The sequence below is a fragment of the Chelon labrosus genome, assembly GCF_963514085.1.
Source record: "Chelon labrosus genome assembly, chromosome: 20".
NCBI classification, from domain to species: domain Eukaryota; kingdom Metazoa; phylum Chordata; class Actinopteri; order Mugiliformes; family Mugilidae; genus Chelon; species Chelon labrosus.
The window spans coordinates 14,188,478-14,210,774 of record NC_140353.1 but is presented as its reverse complement, the minus strand read 5'-3'; the positions used below and the strand labels follow the sequence as shown (position 1 = coordinate 14,210,774).

Below are 22,297 nucleotides of genomic sequence, written 5' to 3'. Positions count from 1 at the left end.
AGGCCAAGGTTGGGCTCACCCATTATTGACCCAATTTTGTTTTCACTTTGCATTAACAGTCAGATAAAAAAAACTGTTTATACAGCAAGGACTTGCTACCAGTGTGTAGAAAAGAAGCATGCCAAAGCTGTTTCCTGGACTTAGCAACATAGTAAAGCTGAGGTATTAAAGGGGAACTACTGTTTTTTACAACCTGGGCCTTATTTCTAGCATAGAATACGGTCGTTTACTCACCCAAATAACTTTTGTGTCATTTGCACACGTTTAGGAAATAATTAGATCAACGTAAATCCATATAGCGGGAGTGACAGGGCACCGAGATGCAGCCTCTGTGGTTCGTCCACAACCTCAGAATCAGAATTTTTCCTCAGAATTGGAAAAATATTGAGCCATGTTGCAAAAAACTAGCAGTAGCAAATTACAGGTAAACAAGCAGACCGTTGCGGGTGCACGCGCCGCTCAGAGATGACATTGTCCAGGTCAGAGGACATCATCCGGGGTATGTAGGTCAATCTACAGACCCTGGATGATGATAACAGGTAACTCAGGACTCAACGGGGAATAGCACTAGCGTACAATAACAAAATATTGGTGAAATGAACGAGTTTCGCGGCAGATAATGCGTTATTTAGAGGCTGCGTCTCAGTGCCCTGTTACTCCCGCTACATGGATTTACATTGATCTAATTATTTCCTAAACTTGTGCAAATGACACAAAAGTTATTTGGGGGAGTAAACGGCCGTATTTTATGCTAGAAATAAGGTCCAGGTTGTAAAAAACAGTAGTTCCCCTTTAACTTTTTTGCTCTTGTAAGCAAATATGCCTATGACATATTATATAGTAAGTGAATGAGACCATGTTCAAGCTATAAATGCCAGTAAAAAATTATAACTATATAAAATTACACAAAAAAACTTCAGTTTGAGTAATGCAGCTTTTATTGTTTAAAACTTTTCTTAAATATCTTTCTCAAACAGCATAAAGAGAACTGTCATAATGTCCACAACAGATGGCATAGAGGATTTCTTCACTTTAGAGATTTCAGAACATAGTGTTACTTGGTTTCTAGCCCAATATGTGCTCCGTGGTCTTCCCTCAACCAAATAAGAAAATCATACTATGCAGGTTTTAATCTGTGTTTGTCATTCGTAACACAAGAAGTGGAACATTTTTCAGCTGCATGTAGAAAATGACATATGGCGCACATGAGTTATAGAATATATTTTTTCTTTGATCTAACGACCAGCACCAGAAACCCCAGACCCCGACATTTCTCCACAACTGCACCACTGCTACCCGCATTAGAAATGTCCATTGCATAACCCAACTGTCATCCAAAAATCCTAGTTAACCAAATACAACAATACATTAACTGCAGTTACGTTCAACAGGTGAGTACAGCCATGGTTTGTGTAGGGTGCTTTGTTTGGTTGGGCCTGGAGCTCACGAGGGTTCACATGTCAATCAGCAGCACCCTGGGGTCCTCCACCACTGACTTGATCTTACGCAGGAAAGTAACCGCCTCTCTTCCATCAATCAGACGATGATCGTACGTAAGGGCAACGTACATCATGGGACGGATCTCCACCTGGATGAGAGAAAGTCACTGAGACCAGATTCCTCACAACACAAGACGGTGATGGCATAACTGAGCGGCTAACGTTAATCCTTAAACCTAAACCTCATAAAGATAATGATAGAATAAGCTTGTTTTCATGTGCATACTGTACAGCTGAAGCAATGCATTAAAGTCTGCAGACAGAATTGTTCACAAAAGGTTAAGTTGCTAGCAAAAATGTCACATTAACCATGATCCACTTTCCTGACTGTTTTCCATTACTATCAACAATAAAATAACCTGAGGCTGCAGACCTAATCTACTGTCCACATCTGTGTATACCACATTACAATGTAGTACTTTCATTTCAGTGCTCAGTTTCTTGATTAGTCAACCTTAAACTAAAAATAATGAATGAGTGTGACTTATGAGTCATGTTACAGTCAGTCCATGATTAATTAGATATGCAGAATGTGTAACAGTGAAAACTAAACTGTCAATTTATAGACCAAGCCGTAACCATTGCTATTTTTAAAACTCATCCCAACTAGAACTCCTATTAAATCGAGTGGCTGTTGTGCGCGAGCCCCTCACCTTGCCACCGACTGCAACAGGCCTGTCAAAGATGCCGTGCATGCCTAAAATGGCAGACTGTGGAGGGTTGATTATAGGTGTGCCAAACATGGACCCGAACACGCCCCCATTGCTGATGGTGAAGGTTCCTCCGTCCATGTCCTCAACAGCCAGCTCGTTCTTACGGGCCTGTAAACACACAGTTACACGTTACTGTCGCACAATGACGAAATGTCAAGATAACCTTTTCACAGAACAACAAAAATATTACCTTTTCTCCCAACAAATTGATGGCCTTTTCAATATCAGCAAAGTTCATTCCATCCACGTTTCGAATTACAGGAACCACTAGACCCTGAGAGAGAGGTGACATGAGTGAATTCTCTGCTCTTCATGTATGACATAAGTGGACTATGAAACATTATTAAAATGATCCACTCATCTTACCTTTGGTGTGGCTACAGCCACACTGATGTCAACATAGTCCCTGTACACAATCTCTTTGGTTGTGTCATCGATTACTGGAAACAGAGAACGTACATGTTGTGGATATAAATTGTAAACCTTCACTACATTTGTGACCAAGATTAAGTTCCTTTTCTTATGAACACTTTTCTGTGACGAGAAAGCAAAAAGTCGTGGCAGGTGAAACCCGCAGACGATTATAGACTTTAAAAGGCAGCAATACAGACACCGCCTGCTTCACTGTGGTCTATCTAAATAGGTCAAAGTGGTCTCAGGGCAGTAAATAAGTTAGGGCTGGTTTTGAGGTCGAGCAATGAAAGATACTGAAACTTAAATCTTTTTTTCACCACACACGACTTGATACTGAACGTGCAAAGACACAGTCAGAACTGACACCACAAACAGGTAGTCAGATCTATACCGGCGTTGACAGCAGGTTGGTCCTCCAGAGCGTACGCAGCAGCCTTCACAAATGCAGACATGAAGCCCAGCTTGATGTTGTGCTTTTTCAGGAAGGCGTCTTTGTAGGATTTCCTCATGTCTGTGATGTTGCTGCAGGAAGACAAAAGCAAAGATTAGCAAGTGAAGTAACAATCCGGCTTTAAGGTGAAAAGCATTATTGAAGCATTAAAAAAGGGTTTGTGAGCACAATATGACGACGACAACAACAAGTTCATGATCACGACGTGGCTCTGAATTTCTGAAATTCAACGAGCCAATGATTAGGGCTATGTAGAGCTGATGGGCTGACCCTTCTGACAAATTAACAGTCTCTGCTAATGTTTTTCAAATCCTTCAATGTGCAAAAAATAAAGTAGTAGTAGTAAAAACATGTACTTTTTTTGATAGCTACAAAAGAATGCTGTTGCAGATAGTGGCGAATAAAGCAATTGAAATTGTCCTGCTAATTGTTTCACTATTGCTCATTTTTCTCTTGTATCTCTCCTTTTAATTGTTTGTTTTCCTGTCTCTAACCCTGTTGAAGCTCTAGGGTTTCTCCGCTAACATAATTAGCCCCTCCCAAGACACAGACTCTCCGAGAAAGGAGAGAAGAAGCGATAAAAATCTTCACTTTCTAGAGCCTGTAAATCTTATTGGGCTGTCATAAAAGCCCATATCAGTTGAGGCAGCTCTTCCACTCAGAGCGCAGGTCTCTGTGGGCCCCTGCAGATGCTCCAACCTCCTGTTCTGACTAGCTCCTTCGGCTCCAGATGAGCCCTAGCCTGGGAAGTCTTCCTCCAGACCGTCAATGTCAATCCAATTAGGATACATAGAAAACCCTGAATAGCCGAAAGCTGACACCACACATTTGCGGGGAAAAGAAATCCTCAAAGTGTCCTCTTCAGCACAGGGGGCAAGTGCAGACAATAACATTTCCTTGTAAATTAATAAAACCTGTTTTAACAATTCTTATCTTCGTTTTAGATGGAATTACGACCAAATATTTACATTCCAGCGTTTAACAGGATATTGGATTTCAAAAAGCTTTTCCTATTGGACAGATTCCAATCTATAACCATTTGTGCAAGTGCTGCTTTTGCTTTTAACACTCGCACATACAGCATGTAAACTGTATGTACACACGGCTCAAACAAATGGGAACTTGAATGTTTGTTTCCTAAACTCTATGAAGGCTGCCTTTTTTTTTTTTTTTTTTTTTTTGCAGACACTTCTATTTATGTATGTGAACGTAGCAGTGCACATTTCAAATTTATTATCGAAAATAGCGCTCAGTGTTTATCAATGTGGGTCAACTAATTTAAAATTTCCTACCTCATGTCGACCTCATTAAACGTAGTGAGCATAGCGCAGGTGTTTTGGGCTTCCTTCAGTCTCTGGGCAATTCTCAGCCTCATGCGGTTCATCTTAACCTAAATAAATAAAATAAAAAAATAAAAAAAACATTATTGGTCTCAGTAAGCATTTTATGACACTTATTACTATGCCAAGTCTAAATATTGTGCATTTTCTCTTCACCCTGCTTTCTGTCCTAGCTGCTTTGGCCCCTCCCTCTGCTGGGGAAGCAGGTGCAGTTGGTGCAGCAGTGGGCTTGAAGGCTGAAACTGTGAGAAAGACATAAGTAAGTAGACACAACTAGTGAGTATCTCTAGCGATAGAGATTTTGTGAAACTCCTGAAAGCCGCTGCCAGCAGAACACCAAACAATGATTAATCATGTGAGCTAGAGGTCAAGAACACTGATGTCAAGCAAAACAGTTCTCACATGACACCGGCCGTCTGTCAGATGACTACTAACCTGGTTTGGTGTCCATAGCATGTGCTGGCACAGGTGGCACAGGGGGCATTGCGGTGGGAATGGGGCCCACAGCTGAAGGGGGAGGAGGTGGAGGGGGGGCAGCAGAAGGCGGTGGAGGGGCTGCGGCGGCCGGAGCCTCGGCTTTGGGAGCTTCTGCCGCTTTGGGAGCACCGGCTGAAGATACGGACGTAGAGAGTTAGAAATCACAGGCGTAAATCTGTCACGCTAATAAGAATGTGGTTTTCAGGGGAACTCAAGCACTACAAACCTCCTTTTCTGAGCTTGAAAAGTGGAGTTCCTCCTTCGACCTTCCCTCCATCTGGGACCAAAAGTTCCTCAATTACTCCAGCAGCAGGAGAGGGAACCTGCACAGACGTCTAATAGCGGGGAAAAACAAATGATTACAAGTTTTAAAAAGAAATCAAAGAAGTTCCATATTCATCATTTTATAACAAAAGCATTGAAGAATGGAATGTAGTAAAACTTTAGGAATAGATAGCCTATTTATTTCATTGATTTTTGCCAAATACTCTGACGGTTTCCTCTCCACAGGCAAAGCCCAGCTATCAAAAACATAATGAATTTGTTTGATTTTTTATTTAGTTTTACCTTGTCAGTCTCAATTTCACACACCACCTCATCCTCAGAGACGGTGTCTCCGACAGCTGTAAGAAGAAAACTTTTTTTTTAGAAACAGGCCGGTGTGTCTGCATTAGAAGCAACAAATGCATGTTTTCGAATTAAATGCTTTACCTTTCTCCCACCTCACATCCCCCTCTGTGACAGACTCTGCAAATGCAGGGGTCTTGACTGTGACAACTTCATTTCCTGTCAGAATATGAACAAGTTGAAAGAAATGATTTCTTTACTGCACATGCCGGTGGTTCTGCTTCACACTTCGAGGTAAGTGTGAAAGAAGTAAAAGCCAAGAAGAGGGTAAAACATACTGTAGGCTACAGACGTCCTGAAGTACTGGATTTGGAAGACAGTGGACCGGGGATCGTATTTTCTGAAAAATTAATATAAAATCAGTCAGGAAGTACAAATCTGGAAAAAAACAAAAAAAAACAATTACATGTATTATTTCATATTGGGCATGTGTGTGAGTGTCTAAGCATATTTCTAATGAATCGCTTAAATAGGAAACAGGTGCTGGTTGTCAGACAGAGTCACTGATAACGGGAAAACAGTGTATTAGTGGCATGGTTATAACACTTTGAGAGCTAGAGGCTTAAAACGATCCAACAAAACCCAACTAATGTGTCACAAATCTGCCCCGTGAAAGATTTTCTTGAATCATCTATGTAAGTTTCTGTCTAGTTCAACGATTACGTGTATACCCTGGATGACTGACAACCTTCACAGAGTGTGCGCGTACTTACACATTGTTGTTGAAAGAGATAGAATGGCTAGCTGATAGAGCTGTTAGAGGAAGGACAAGAGCACCATGTCATTTTTTTTTTTTTTTTTGAGAGACTGAGATGACACCATGGTTTAACAGTAAGCGCACATACCTGCCGTGGCCCGACGAGCTAACACATTATTCCCCTGTGAAAAAAATACAGTCAAACATTACAAAACATCAACAACTTCTTAGAGGTTTGTCTTAGTGCAAAAAAAAAAAGAAAAAACACATTATGCAATAACAAAAAGGTTTAAAAATATACGCTCGTAAGTTGGTTACCTTTCATATCAAGTTACATACCAATGTCTAACAGTTGTGGTTGTACTTAAATAGCAGCAGAACCAGAGAAGTGAGTACTACCGGTCAAAAGTCACTTCAACATGCTAGACGGTGTCCTTTGACATGATCAATGAAATTATCTGGCTGACAAGTGGCTTGGGTGGTTTATCATGAGAACTTAAATGCTGGAGCAAGAAGTAAATGCTGGAGGATATTTATAAGTGAACAGCTGATTTAACAGTTGCATTTAAAAGCATTTATTTACTACTACTCTTAGTATCAAACTGACAGTTCATGTCAGACACTATCCAGACACTAACTTTTAACAATTCAGAAATATGACTATAACATAGCTTGTAATGCAGCTACAAAAAGTTATTCTTCAAATAAAAACGACTAAATTATTGTATTAAATACAAGAGTGGTCGTTTTTGCTGGCATACCACCATATGACCTCGGCTTGATGACAGCTACGAGCAGCTAGCTTACTAAGGCTGGCATGCTCTTGGGGGCTAACAAAATATGAATGGTTATGTGCACTGACTTTACATTAATCAGCTACGTTTTGTTTAGGGTCAACCACCTCCAACATTCACGTCAAATGGCGACACCAGCCCAATAGAGGCGGTGTAGCCGTGATCTTTAATAGGGGCTGTATGAAAGACCGGTGCAGGAAAGTGTCATACTGTCCTTGGCTTACAATGTTACGGCCTGTCCGTGGCCTACAGCAGCGAGCAGGCTAATGCTAATGCTAGCGTGGAGACAGCTTTGAGCAGACAGAAGCTGCCGCTTCCTCCGCATCCGGAGGCGCGTCGCGTGTGGCAACGACAACGTTTCATTTGTTTGTTGCCTACCTGGCGGATGGCAGAGAGGGAACGGCCAAAATTCCTGGTGAGACACCGGGAATGGGATAACATGGTAGCTGTGTGACAGCAGCCTGTCAGCGGAAGGGGAACTCTCCGGTCACAGCAACAACAAGCTAGGCTAGGCACGCCGCACGCGCAACAGCCGAGGAAGTAGTGTGGGATAAACCAAGTGCTCCGAGTGGAGGGGGGAGGGGGGTCCTTGATGTGGTCCTGTCTGACACTTCGATAGTTCTTAAAACCGAAATATCTTCTAAATAACAACAAATAAAACACAACACAGAACATTATGTCAACCTTATACACAGTAGAATAGAATAGAATAGAATAGAATAGATATACTTTATTTATCGGTAATCCAGTAGCATCATTACACAGAGACAGGAGGAATTACAGTCAGCAAAAAGAGTCGAACAATAAATAGTATATATATATATAGTATAGTATATATAAATAATATACAAAGTATATATAAAATATACAAAGTGTATACAAACTTTAAATACAATACCACAAAACAGCAACAAAATACAATAGAATAGAATAAATAATGAAAGGTAAGTTATAGATAAGTAAAATTATGTTTTAAACTGACAAAGCTGATCTAAGTAGGCTATTTTCCAAGCTGCTCTGACTATAGAGGATAGTACATAGAGTGTACCTTTTGATTTAAATTTTAATGATTTTGTATTTGTATTCATGGTTAACCCACTGCACATGTTGTGTATTCTGGTGTGTAACCCTAACCCCAACCCTTTTGTGTCCTAACCTGACTTTGGTCCAACACTAGGGAACAAAAAAAAAAAGAAATGTATTTGTTTAAAAAACACAAAAAGTTATCTAGCTGTCTGCATCATTTAGTCCTATGACATCACCCTATGAGTTCTTGATTTCCAGTAATAGATGAGTATGAGGAGGACACATTTAATGGGTTTTCAGTGTGAATGTTGTCTCAGTCACTTTTCAGTTTGGTTTCAGTCCATCCGGGTTGCAACCCACTACTCGCCTATTAAGAGCTGGCTGTTGCGTTTGAGTAGGATATATTTTTGACGTTAAGATGAGCCCATGCCCACCTTATTGCTTTCGACGTGGCCACGCCCCAGCTCCGTTTGATGCATCCACTCTCCTGCACCCTCACCATCCAACTCACAGTCTGCGCAGGCCATCAGCTCGGCAGCACGTCCCAGCGCAACAGGTAAGGTCCCGGCACTGCCGCTCACTCTGTCTCTGTGAACCGTGGTTAACCTTTGAGTGTGATAAAGTGCACGTTTGCAGCTCACTTGGTTTCAGAAGGCATTTCTTCAGATTAGCGGTTGTTTTCATGAGAAAGAAATGCACTTGTGGTTTCTTTTTTTTTCTTCTTTTTTTTGGTACACATGTTCTTATTCTGCAGTTCACTGTGGGTTGAGTTTTAAATTAAAATTAATAGCAATTAAATATTTATTAACTGCCAAAAACAATCATTTGAATTTCAACTCAAGCACAGTTTTGTATTAGTCTTCAAATGGTAAAAGTTCATGTTAAAATCTTTTGTTTAGTTTTTTTTTCTTCAAATTTTAAACTAAATTTGAACATTAAGTTTTATTTTGTAATTTATGTGTGTCCACAAAGTAGCTGACTTGCAGCCAAATATGTTTGCAAAATATTTGCAAACCAGAAAAAGTAATAGAAACACTTTTACATGTAGAAGATCAACTCAGACCTTGCTTGTAGTGGGATATCTATGTTTTAAATTATACTAAAAGCACAAACAAGTAGGACTTTAAATTGATAATAATTTCACTCATATGCACAGACTTATACTTTTCATTAAGCCGAGTCTAACTTACAGTACGAGCTTAGAGGAAATGCAGCTATGACCACAGAAACAAACAACAAAGCTATTTTTTCCCCCCTTTTCTTCTTCTTCAATCATCTTGATTATTCCTTAAGATGAAAACCATGAAAAATAAAGAGCTTTTCATGATAGTTTCTTTGGTAAATAATATATACACAGAGCCGTTTCTTTTGCGTGGTCTTTGGATCACATGAGCTGAACTTTACCTTTCATGGTTATATCTTTTTATCCTTTGTGTTAACCATATGTCAAAACAATAAGATGAATGGATATAGAAGAGTGCACACACTTATTTGACATCCTTATTGATTTTAATTCATTGCCTTTTGAACATAGCTGAGTATCATTCAAATGATATGCTCTTTGGGTTTTTATCAGTGTAGCAGTCATACTACATTTACCTGTTAAATTTGTAATTGTTATATTACAAGTGAAATTTCAAGTTTTATAGGAAAAATGACAGCATTAAATATTTAAATATTATATATATATATATTAATAAATTGAATAGCTTTATTTCCTCATTAACACACAGTAATATATTATAAACAAGAGACATTTTGATATTGTAATAACTGTATGACATGGCTGTATTTATTTGCTACTTTGGAAGCAACTAGGAATTTGAAAGTGTTGTGTAAACATGTCAGTTTTTTTTTGACAAGCAACTGTCAAGAAAGTGCACATAAAGAATTTTATAAAAATAAAAATTAGCTAATGTTTTTTTCCCTCTTTTTTTTCAAATTATGGCTTTTTATTTTTTATTATTATCTGAACTTTTCAGATTTTTTGTTTTATTTTTTTGTCACATAGCTGCCATTCTTCAGAGTGTGTGAAGCCCTATAGAGAGCATGAACCTCAGTCTTCCTGACCAGAACATGCACAGCTCAGGTGAAGGCTGCCTAGACGACGACAAGCCTGATGTCATGTTGCCTTGCTTCCGCAGAAACATGTATGACGAGCCTCTGGCCTCATTCTCAAACGGATCCATCATTTCCCAACTCCTCCGCAAGACAATCCACAACAAGAGGGCACTAGAAGAAAGCCATTTCTACCTCTCCAGCTCCACTGCCGCTGACTCCGGCCAGGAGGATCAGAGCAGCGTCTCCTCAAAAGACAGTACAATGGAAGCTGCCTCCCCGAGTGGTCACGCCTCTACAGCAGCCAGCCCTGAGGTAGAGCATCCCATGGCCGATCACCTGCAGGCCAAGAGGGCCAGAGTGGAGAACATTATCAGGGTCATGGCTGGCTCTCCCAACAGCAGGCAGCATGGGGACAGTGAGCGGTCTGACACAGACGCCAGAGACACCAGGGAGGCTAGGGAAGCATACAGGGAGAACAAACGTAAGCAGAGGTTGCCTCAGCATCAAGAACACAGCAATACAGGGCAGTCGAGCAGAAAACCCGGAAGCAGCAACAGTGATAACTGCAACACGAAAGACGAGGAGTGTCACAAGTTGAAAGAGCAGCTCCACAGCATGCAAAGGCTCCTGCGTCAGCTCCAGGAAAAGTTCCTTCAGGTTTATAACCAGGAAGATCCTGAATATGACAGTAGAGATGAGACAGAAGCTGGTGTCGAGCATGACATCCTGGGAGAAAGCACAGAGTCATGTTACATAAGCGCTGAAGATAATTTTGAGAGGAAGAACAGCAGGATGACTGTAGAGCGTAAGGACCGAATGAAAGTAGTTGATTATCTGGTACACCAAAGGGAAAGCCAGAACCTGCAGGAAACCCTGAAGCAGGAGCTCTCCAGAGCTGTTAATGAGTGTGTGGACAGGGTGTTCAAGAAGGTGTCTTCCGCAGGGCTGGACCTGTCCCCTCAGCAGCGTATGTGCTCTTCACCAGAGATGCAGATCAGCGTGGGCGCAGACAGGAAGAGCCAGCCAGCCAGCTCCACCCTTGACCAGCCCCAGTCTGAGGAGGCCGCAGTCAAATCTCGGCCGTTGGAGTTCTATGAAAGCACCGAGGCCCAAAGCCCGCAGGACCAGACAGAGGCGCTGTCGCTGGTGGTCCGCAAGCCAACAGTGACACCCCTGAGCTCAGTCACCCCGACAGTGAAGCGGCCCTACCCAGTGCACCAAACACCCTTTCAGTTCAATTACAGCACCCCTCTGCATGACAGCCACATCCTCGAGCACCTCCTCAAGTATGGGCCCCACTCCAACTTCGGGGGTCTCCCTTGCATGCCCCCATCTATGGACAGGACCTCCCCAGACTCAGTGGACCTGCCCTGGGACACCATCGCCATGAGGTCCAAGGTGACATCCAGCCACCTCGGCCACCACCCACGTCCTTCCTCTCTGGGGGCAGTGACAGTCGACAGTCTGTGTCTCCCTCACGTGAAGATCGAGTGTGGTGAGCTGCAGAGCATGGCTGAACGAAACCCCTACATGTCTCTCAACATATCCTTTCACTTGAATGTAACAGCTGAGCCAGAACAGTTTTGTTTTTTGCCTCTTTTGATTATATATATATATATATATATATATATATATATATAGATATAGATATATTCGGTTTAAATATATATTTATTTATTCAATGCTTTTAATTTTATTTATTTGCACAAATTGCCAAAATTTGCATTTAGTTAAGTCGCACCTGAATTTTGTGCACTATTCCCAAAGCACTGAACAGCACAGTATGTTTGAGATCTGTCTTATATATACCATATTTGCCTTTTATTCTATACAAACTCCCCGTATTTCAGCTCTTCCATTTGAACAATGGCTGGTGGAGGTTCATTGCAGCATGGGCAGTTCCAGTAACAAACTTCAAGGAGAATTTTTTCTTTGATCTCGCTAACCCCATAGAAAATTATAGCATCTTCTTTAATCTGAGCGGAGTAATGACTTTAAGTCTGGAAAAAGACAAATAAAAAGGAATACAAGGCTTTGATAAGAATTGCCAGGAACAAAAGCCAATTTTTCAAAGGCAGAGAAAGCATTGGTTTCTGTTTCAGGAAGCGTCGTTTTTTCAGACTTGAAAAGGTGCAGGATCTATTTCTCCATCATCAGAGTGATAGGGGTGCATCTAAAAGGTCACATCTGAGTGCTGGTGGAAACCACAAGTGCCTCCCAACCATAACACTTGAGCTCTTGTCTTGGGCATTTGTTGTTGGATGCCTTTGTCAGAAAGTACATGATTGAAACAGAGTGCAAGAGAACAGTATTTTTTTTCCTCATAGGAACTCAGGTTGTATCATTCAGAGAGAAAAAAAAAAAAAAAAAAAAAGTATTGTTTGAAAACTTAAATACATTTTTTTGTAATTCTATTGTGGCTCACATCCTCGATTAATATGATGAGAGAAATATCTACATTCTGTTCTCTCTGCTTAAGTTAACTGAAAGAATCTCTTTTATATCGCTCATTATAGAGTAAATCATCTTAGCAGTAATCCCATAAGGGTTGAGTTTTTCTTTTTGTTGATCGTCTTGTTGCAGGGCATTAGAGAGGAATATTATGTGGTTCTTCTCTGGATTCGCTTTATCTTTACAGTGCAAAGAGCTCTGCTTCTCTTTGAACAATACCACATAAATCTTTCATCCAAACTTCCTTATTTCAAAGGTAGGGTTCCCTAATAAATGTGTGACCTGATAAGGAAATATTATGACCTAAGGCGGTGGAGGTGGTGGACGACTACAGAGGAAACCGTCCCGAGCACCTTTATTGCCACAGGGGGAAAACTTGAGAAAGAATCGCATTTATCAGTTAGTGCAATAAAGGAAATATGCGTTATGTTGTTGCACAGCTAAACTGATTTCTTTCTTTAAATTATTTTAAATATATAGTCAATCTTAACAAGGTTTTTTTTTCCCCAAAAAAAGAAAATATGGCAACATATGGTGTCTTTAAATCAACTCAATTATATCTGAAAATCGGTTTCTTTTTTTCAAAACATTTCAAAACAAGCTGTCTTAACTGCCAGGCATGAAGTGCTTTGCTCTCTAATTAAAAATCCCTAATCTAATTCGTAATTCTGTTTTGCCAATAAGCACATGTTAGGGTCATTATTGACTCCCTAGTTAATGCCGAGCTGTTCTTTAGTGAAATTCAATTTAGCCGAAGATTGAGGCAACACAATACTCCAGTCCACTATCACTTTGCAGAGGCCTGCGTGCTGTGGGTCGCATTGAGTTGTTTCCTTAACGTGAACGTGAACATCCAGGAGGGGCTCACCCCGAGTCATCTGAAGAAAGCCAAGCTCATGTTCTTCTACACCCGCTACCCGAGCTCCAATGTGCTGAAAACCTTCTTCCCTGATGTCAAGGTAATTTTTCTTTCTTTTTTTTTTTTTTTTCAAATGTATAAATAAAATAAATTCGCTTTTTATCTCAACATGTCAAACAACACAGAATTGTTTGTCCTGCATTTAACTCCCTGGTATCGACTTGTCAGTGTGTTTGTGACCTCCCCGGCCCAAAAAAAAAAAAAAAAAAAAATCAGCAGTGTGTCCGAGGAGAGAAACAAAAAAGCAGAGGGTTTAAATAACAAAGCCGCTGAGCTGCTAGTATGTCCTGGGGGCAGAGGGAGATACAGGGGCATTCTCTCTTTAAAAAAGCCACTCCAGTCAGCAAATGGAGTGACAAAGGACTCTGTAGGAAAGGCATTGCTATTGAGTGTCAACAGAGAGTTGGTATTAGAGACTTGTGCGGTGGCAACCAGGCGGTGGTGAGCTGCTCCTAAACGTAACATCCTGTGTATTTTGGCCTCGGTCTCGTGTCATCCCTTTTTGTCTCCTCTTTTTTGTCCTCTTTCTTCGACTCTTTTCATTCAGCCCGCTCTGCTTTCCCGCTCGGGGGAACAAGCTCACGCTCATTTCCAGTTTTCTCCAAACACCTCTCAACTTTCTCTTCCGTCTCCTCTCCTATCTCGCCTCCCGGATCTCTGGGCTACACTGCGGGCCCCTGCCTCTCAATCTGCCCTGACCCCCGGGGTCAGGGGGGAGGATGCTGTCGCTGCAGCCCTGCGAACGTCTCCTCCTTGCTTACAATCCTGTGGTGGGAAGTGGCACTGAACAAAAGAGCACCTAATCCCAGTGTCTGATTCCATCCTATCAGCCCGAGTCAATGAGAGGGAAGCTTCCTTCTATCCTTACGCTGCCGCTTTCTCACCCACCACACCAGAGAGAAGAAGCGTCTTTGATGCCGGCCCAGCCCTTAGGCATTTTTTTCTGTCTTTCTGGATGACGAGATAGAATAACAAGACTAATGTCAAGACTGAGTTTAGAAACACACAGCCCTGACAGATGTTTTTACATCACGGACATGGGTGGGAAAAGATCAGAGCAATTAGTGTTGCATAGAGTGACAGACCATTAGGTGGCATTTTGCCCTACAGGTACTACATTCAGGTTTTCACTCAATAATGAAGGGGGGCCGCTAATTGAAAAGCAAGATTAATATTTCGATGTTTCTCTCTGAAGTTCTGAAATTGCTTTTCTATTTCAAGAATTATTATTTGCCTTCTCCACAAGGAGGGCAAATCCACCAGTCCGTTCGGAGCAGCCAGGGACTCGTTGCCTTTGTTCAGGGGCACTTTCTCGTCAGCGCAGCAGGGCCGTCTCCTGAACGCTTTGCAGTGAACGTGGCCTAGGTGGCATCTTTTCAAACGTAATTTTCTCTCCGTTTCCAGTTCAACCGCTGCATCACCTCTCAGCTCATCAAGTGGTTCAGCAACTTCAGGGAGTTCTACTACATCCAGATGGAGAAGTTCGCCCGGCAGGCCATCGTCGACGGCGTCAGCGAAGTCAAAGACATCACAGTTAGCAGGGACTCAGAGCTCTTCCGGGCGCTGAACATGCACTACAACAAAGCCAATGACTTCCACGTAAGCGTCCCTCACCATTAATGATCGCTTGAAAAAGCTTTGATTTCATTAAAAATGCACTTCTGTCCTATTGTAAATACACTATGCAACAAATAAACAAGGTCTGCTTAAATGAGAACAACACATTTTTAGCTGTGCTTCCCGCTCCATGGGGGCTGCATTAAGAATAACATCTTTTTATTGATGTGTAATTACAGAAAGACATTAGTCAGACTCTAAATCTCAAGAAAAATCTGTACATTATGAAACTTCTGCTTGTTTGTTTTGTGGTAGAGCGTTAGATGAGGTGATCAGTATCTCTGTTTCGGTCAATATGAAGCTGCAACTAGAAGTTTTGCCAGCTTAGCACAAAATATTGAAACACCTCTAAAGTACGTTAATTAACACAATATTCAGTTTGCCTTTTTACTGGATGTCATGGGTATTTCCAGTTACTGTCAGACACGTCAAAAGGGTGCCAGTGTCGACAGATTAACCGCAGCAGTTACTAACCTGCAGAAGTATGTCAGGCCTCTACCATGTGGCTGTGGTCATGTGTGCTGACCTGTGTGTCACACTGCACCTGTGACTGGCCAGCCTTTGCAGCCATTATCTAAACTCCAGAGTGATGCTTTATCAAACTGTGGGAAGAGGAAGCCGCAAAATCCCGCTAAAACAACTCAGGATTAGAGGACCAGCACGCCTGAGCGAGACAGAGATTGCTACTGATGCGGAATGCTGAGAAAGACGCTGTGGATTCCGAGGGAGAAGGCCGTTCGGTGGGAAAGGGATGAGACCGTTTTCTTTACCTTGGGACCAAGACATTCCTTTCCCAGGGATGCTTTTGTGTCAGGAGATGAGGGGAAAGAAAAATAACTTATGCCAACAACTGTTGTGCTAACTGGCCAGTGGATGGGAAACAAGTGCGGCGGGAAGGTTTTCTCCCAGCATCCCTTGCATCCAGACTTCATTTACTGATCTGTTTTTATAGATCCTGCTGTAGTTCCGAGTTTTATCTTCATCTTGATAGATAATCTCATACCTGAACGCAGTCGTTTAAATAATTTGTCGCATTCTTGGTGGGAGTCAGTTTTTGTTGTTTGGCGCTGGACAGAAACCCTTAGGAAGAGCTGTTAGTTTAGGTTCAAGAAAACAAGACTTGCTAATCAAAGAGGCCTCTAATTGAAAGTTGATGATGATGATCGCAGCCTTGCATTTATTGTATGTGCACCGAGAACAAAGAGATGAGCTCCCTTTCATCAGTTTGAGTGTTTGAAGAACTGTGCTACAGGTCTTCATTTGATATGTTCCGACTTCCTAACATCAGCTCTCCAAGAAGAAATAATAAGATTTTAATAACTAAATCAAATTACATTTCTTTCTACTCTCCCAGGTTCCCGACAGGTTCCTGGAGGTGGCTGAAATCACCCTGCACGAGTTCTACAACGCCATTTCCGCGGCCAAAGATTCGGACCCCTCCTGGAAAAAGGCCATTTACAAGGTCATCTGCAAGCTGGACAGCGACGTCCCGGATGAGTTCAAGACATCCTCCTACTTATAATGTACAGGTGAAGGAACAAGCGGACAGTGTTATTTCATCATTTCTTGTAGTGCATTTTAGTGAAGTGAGACGTAGTTTCAGATTTGTGTAAAATCCTCCGACTCGTGCCATTTGAAAAGTGAAATATATTGCTCAGCTTTTACCAAAAAAAGCAAAAAAAAAAAAAGCAAACAATAATAAATAGTAATGCTCTTGTTATTGTTTAGGGTTATATAATGCATTTAGAGAGTTACTGAGTTTGTAGGTGTGTAAAAAATGTTTTCAAAGATGTAATCATTCATAGTGTAGCCTGGGTTTTATTGGCAATGTTTTTAATTCTATTTCCTTTCATAGTTGTGTGTGTGTTGTGTAAATGTACATGCTGTCGTATGTCGCAAAATGTGCTATAATTATACTAGCTTGACAGAATGCATGGCAAAATAATGCAACTGATTGATTGTCATGGTTTTGATTATCATGTGTAAAGGTACGGCTCTTATCGTGTAAAAAACAATCATTTTCAGATGTTTCAGTCACAAACACTGTACTGGATGATCATGGAAATTAAAGATGCACTAAATTATAATACAAAATTAAGTGAGTTATCATTTCCTTTGGCAATACAATCTCACTTACAGGAGAGATTTTAAAAGGGCTCATAAGAAGGAAGACTCAGCAGGTAAACGCTTCATTTTCACCAATGTTTAACTCTCCCGTGAAAACACCGGCGAGCCCCTAAGGTGCCTCTAATCCACGTCCAGCAGCCAGCTGTTAAATGTCCCCCAAACTATGCCGTTCACATTGTTCACCGGAGCCAATTCAAGTCAACTTTCTAAGGCCCGCATTCATTGTGTGGCTGGTGCGGATGCAGACAACTGCCATGTCTTAAAAACAGCCACAATGCATTCCCTCCTAATGACTAACGCCCGAGGTGACCTCATATCGCAGTTGTGCCACCCAAGCAAAATTCCACAAACCCGTTGACTCTTTCTTCCAGGCACCCACTCAAAGCACAAACACACACACACACGCACACAGGTCCGGTTATGTCATGAAAAGCACAGATGGGCTTGCGCTCTTGACGCCTTGGGATTTATAATATAAACCAGACAATCACAGCAGTGAATTAAATGTGATGAATTAAACTCACTGTCGCCTGAATAAAGCTTTTATAGGTGATTTAATTCTTTAAAACTTTTACTGAAAGGCTGAAAAAAAAAAAGAACTGGAAATTAAAATAAATAAATCTAAAGAGCATACTTTTATGAAAGTACACTCTTTCTTACAATTACAACGTCAGCGCCCAAAACCAAACGCTTAATTGGAAAACCTGTTGAGCACCAATTACATCAGAAATGATAACATTAAGGAAATTAAAACATTAGCTGGATTGGTTGATGACAACAACTGGAGACAATAAACCTCACTAATCTTTTAATAGACATTCCTTTTCAATTAGATCAGTCTCCTTCAGTAAATTGATTTACATTCTCAACTCAATTAAAATGTTTCAGATTGAACCAAAGGGCTCCGCACAAATTAATTTGCGGCGTGACATTTTCTGAACAAGACTTGGCAACCTCCGATATAATGGAAGAAAACAAAGAAAATACCTCCAGTCGACAAACCGCCCCCGGCTGACGGGGGCCTCGACTTAAACGGCACGATATGAAATTATGTTGGCCGTTGGAGTCTCAGATAAAGCAGAGCATGCTTTGGAATGGAGATGAAATGAAAAGTAAAAGGCGACGGGACGTGAGGAAATTAAAACAAAAACACTGTTTGAGCTCTGAGTTGTGTGTTTAACCTCTTGGGAACAATTCAAAAGGCTGATGTTGTTAGTTATGTCTCTATACGTTGAAAGAGAGGACATCAGACTGTCACAGAGTTCTAGGAGGTGGAGGAACTTATTCACAGAAGAGTAACAGCATCATCTAGTGAATCTCTGCTGTAACAGCTCTGCTCGCCTCAAAGTCGACTGATTCAACTCTGACACGACAAATGAGATATTTTCTTTTCATGCATACAGTGTATGTCAGCAGCGTTTTTCACATGAATAAATTGCTAGGAGTCTCTTTAAATAGAATTTAGTGTTTCAAACCATTAAATATTCAGCATCAGATTCGGTGATGTACACAGATCTCCACACAGGGGTGCACTTGTCACTGTATAGGCGACAAGGAGAATCAAGACAGCAAACACTTCAGGAAGCATTTTAAATATTTTATAAAAGCTTTCACCGTCACACGTTTTTCATCAATGAAATGTGATTATTGTGCTTATAAATTAAAGGAAGAGAGGCTGATGTTTGCAGTGCATGCGGTGTAAAATTATAAAAAAAAATAAAACAGAGCTGGTGTCTCCTTAGCAGGATACTGGAAAGACAAAAGCAGGATCAAGCACCCCTGAGCTTGAAACAATAGGAGCTGTGAGACAGGGGGCACTGGGGCAGACCCCGTGTTTAATCTCCTGCTCATAGATACGGGCTCTTTAGCAGGCTCACACTGGGAGGGCGCTGGGAGCCAGAGGGAGTGTAACTTGAGAACGGAGGCCGCTGACTTTAGGCTGCCCTTCAGACAGCCACTTCTTGGTGTAGTTCGGTGTGATCACCAGTAAATCTTTATTAATTTTAATTGGAGCCCCCATTTAAAAGAGCAATTAAAGCGGATTAATCGAGCCCATCCCGTATAATGTCTTCTGTTAATTAGTTTGTCAGCACTGTTTTAATATCGCTTAATGACTTCATATTTCAGGGATGACATTAAAGGGATGCTGAAGGAAAAGAAATGGCCTTATCACAATGCACCGCTTTAATGGGAGATGTCCCCCCGCCGGCGGGCAAGGTCAGGCCCGGGGGGCCGCTGGGGAGGAAGAAGAGGCTTCAGGGTGCCACCAAGGCAGCCACCTCTGGGGAAACGCTGCCTCACACACACTGCTGCATCACAGCTACTGATGTACATACAGTCTCTTTTTATACAGACACTTTGCCCTATTCCAGTGTCAGATTCTAATATTTCTTGTTGCTACAATTAACTTATATAACCTTTACATAGCTTTGAATATTCTATAACAGCAAAAAAAGCGCAGCTCAAATGTTCCCAAATGGTTTAATTTACACAAATTTTACTGCAGAGTACAAATCCACCTGGATGCTGCAATAGCTCGTAGGACCGATGTATATTGCTTACAAAGTCTGTGCCTTTTATCTGAGAAATACATGCATGCATATGTTCTAAGGCTTGAAAAGACTTGGTAACCCCTGGTCTAAAGGAAAAAATCCAAAGGTACACATCAGTAGATATAAAACACATAGTGACTTGCTCATTCTGATGCTTTTAAGAGCAGGTGCGTTGTATATTATTTTGTTTCTGATGTGCCAGATGTGGAACAGATGCACTGAGAAACTGCTTGCCTGCTCCTGTCTCTCCTTTTGAGGCAGAGGTTTGATGCACTGTACCACTTTCTTACACCGTAACGCTCCCTTCACAGCGACACCGAGTCAAAGGTGGCCGGGCAGCAAGAAGTTGATAAAAACCAACAGCACATCTTCCTTATTGCCGCCCCGGCTGGCGCGCATCCCTGCTAATTTGAGTGTGCCCTCGCACCTCCACACTCCTCAGCAGATTCATAAATCTCATTCCCATTATCCCGCTAATTAGCCGGGATTACAGGAGCATGTAATGCCCCCGCTTCCCAATAGATTGATTGGAGGACGGTCTCTTTGTTTTGAAATCACTTCCTGATTGATGTACAGAGCCCTAGTTTGCAATTGTAATGGCCCAGATGTTAACAATCAAATGCGTTTCCGCTCCAGGAAGTAACAGTCTGTCATGGAAGAGGAGCCAGCCGAGCGTGTAACGACACATCACAGGAGTGTGGGGAAAGAGGGACTGCGGAGGAGGGGATGGAGGGATGGATGGGGGGGTAGGTACTGTAGCCTGGCTTGAATTGCTGCTGAGAGAGGGTATAATGTCCATGCCCATACTTTTAACTGAAATGACAGTTTGCTGCACCAAAGCCTTTTGTTTTTGGTGTGTTTTGTAACAGAGAATGAGGCATATTGGTCTTTGTGGTTTCATTCCACAATAACAATAGTCTTTTTCTAAAAGTAACTGCAGGTGTTTGACATGTCCTCCTTTACTGATAATTCTGATTAAAGGTTTGCACGGTAAAAGCCTCAGATGGAACTAGTTACAAAATCCTCAAATTTCCTCATAGCATCACTGGTGAAGATGTTGTCAGTGTCAGTTTCCAGCGTCCTCTGTCTCAAGGCGATCCACTTTTCAAACAGTAGAGGGCACTATTGTCTAACCAAACCGACCCCTCTCCTTTTCCTCACTGCTTTTTTCTTACCCTTCACCAATAAATCACTTTCCCGGATAGTTAATGGATATAGAAGCAGATCATGAGTGAGCTATCTGCGGGGCGATAATTTAAGTGAAGATCCCCGCGCTGATTGCAGTGAAAGGTTATTTATTTCAACAATAATGCAGGACACAAAGGGGGGAATCTGGGCAAGATTACCAGCTAGGGTACGCTAGAGTGCTCATCTCCAATGGAGCAGCGTGTAAATTGGGTTCACTTTCCCCAATGAAAATACAGACTGCAGTTTATTTCAACTTTATGCACATGGAAGCCTGTGCTTCCCTCTCAAGGGTGGCTGGGGACTTAGAGATGGCTGTGCATATGAGGGGAGGGTGGGTTTAGACCTTGAAAAATGCCCTTTTTGTCCCTGAGTCTCTGGAAGGCTGAACTACTGAGGTATGGTCCCCCATCCACCGGTTCCCACTCTCTTCTAATTAAAAAGCATCATGACAATAAGGAGATGGTCTAAAGCAGGCTAGCCTGAATAACAGCACAGACTCTCTAAATGGGACCAAGGTAAACCGTACGCGTGTGTCTCCCTGAATGTGTGTTTTGTACACAGCGATGCTGGGCACTATCGATCGACTGTGTTGGTGGGAAGCTGCATGGGCACAAAAGCCAGCTTGGCACAGATACTCCACTTCTCCCGTCATGCAGAAAAATGCATGATTAAGGCCCAACTGACATGTCTAAAAAGTCCCGGGCAGAGAAATGGAAATCGCTCCATTTGCTGCCCCGTGCGGTCACAGCATCCAGAAAGCATGGCACTGCCCACTGTGTGGTTTTGCATCACTTCCAGTAGCCTCTAATCACTGGGGTCTATAAACAATGCCAGTGGTAAACGCATGCCACAGCAGAGTACAGGAGCCTAAAAGCGGCGGCACACAACACCCTCCGCACTTGGGTATACAATATACACTTTTACATGTCTGTCATGCTGCAGGCTTTCAACTATGTTGTCAGCCAAGATATGCATCAGACATGGATCCAATGCTGTGTGAGATATAACCATTGGGTAAAGGATGGGAGCCCTTGAGCTGCATGATAAGCACTGTCACAGAGACATAACATATGTATCTATGCTATGCTTTGCTTAACGCTCCAGCGGGCTTTGGTTGACTTTACCTGGGGTGGCAGGTGAATTCCCCAGTTCAGACGCAAAGCACACGAGTGAGGGGATCAAAGCAGAATGTCTGAAGTAATGCAGAGAGCAAGAGTGGAGGGGCATCTTTAGGTTTGGACTCTCCAGGGGGGATCTCTATCCCCAGATGGGCCTACTGATCAGCTTCCTCAGGGTGATGGAAGCCGAGCAGCTTTTTGAGTGCAGCCTTCTCTCCAGATGGGT

General features: G+C 42.0%; 2 protein-coding genes across 2 annotated transcripts; one reads left to right on the top strand and one right to left on the bottom strand.

Moving 5' to 3' along the window:
* Positions 1–920: 920 nt before the first annotated feature.
* On the bottom strand, positions 921–7,520 carry dlst (dihydrolipoamide S-succinyltransferase). Its single transcript, XM_084569376.1, has 15 exons — positions 7,391–7,520; positions 6,367–6,400; positions 6,235–6,274; positions 5,800–5,861; positions 5,606–5,680; positions 5,462–5,517; positions 5,121–5,229; positions 4,853–5,026; positions 4,574–4,659; positions 4,370–4,467; positions 3,018–3,148; positions 2,579–2,652; positions 2,403–2,486; positions 2,153–2,320; positions 921–1,588 (listed from the first exon to the last, which is right to left on the bottom strand). Exons 1-15 carry the CDS (start codon positions 7,451–7,453, stop codon positions 1,454–1,456), a joined length of 1,389 nt encoding a protein of 462 aa, XP_084425502.1. The 5' UTR covers positions 7,454–7,520; the 3' UTR covers positions 921–1,453.
* Positions 7,521–10,087: 2,567 nt separating this feature from the next.
* Positions 10,088–17,630, top strand: prox2 (prospero homeobox 2; the record flags this gene model as incomplete). The annotated part of the gene is made up of 4 exons (XM_084569745.1): positions 10,088–11,659; positions 13,408–13,509; positions 14,874–15,068; positions 16,441–17,630. 4 exons carry the CDS (start codon positions 10,088–10,090, stop codon positions 16,606–16,608), a joined length of 2,037 nt encoding a protein of 678 aa, XP_084425871.1. The 3' UTR covers positions 16,609–17,630.
* Positions 17,631–22,297: the final 4,667 nt, after the last annotated feature.

Bases quoted from the DNA above. Each gene is read 5' to 3' on its own strand.
- dlst (XM_084569376.1), bottom strand. From the start codon at position 7,453: ATGTTATCCCATTCCCGGTGTCTCACCAGGAATTTTGGCCGTTCCCTC. The intron at 6,275-6,366 runs GTATGTGCGCTT...TTCCTCTAACAG, and splicing joins AGCTCGTCGGGCCACGGCAG to CTCTATCAGCTAGCCATTCT. The intron at 5,862-6,234 runs GTAAGTACGCGC...TTAATTTTTCAG, and splicing joins ATCTCTTTCAACAACAATGT to AAAATACGATCCCCGGTCCA.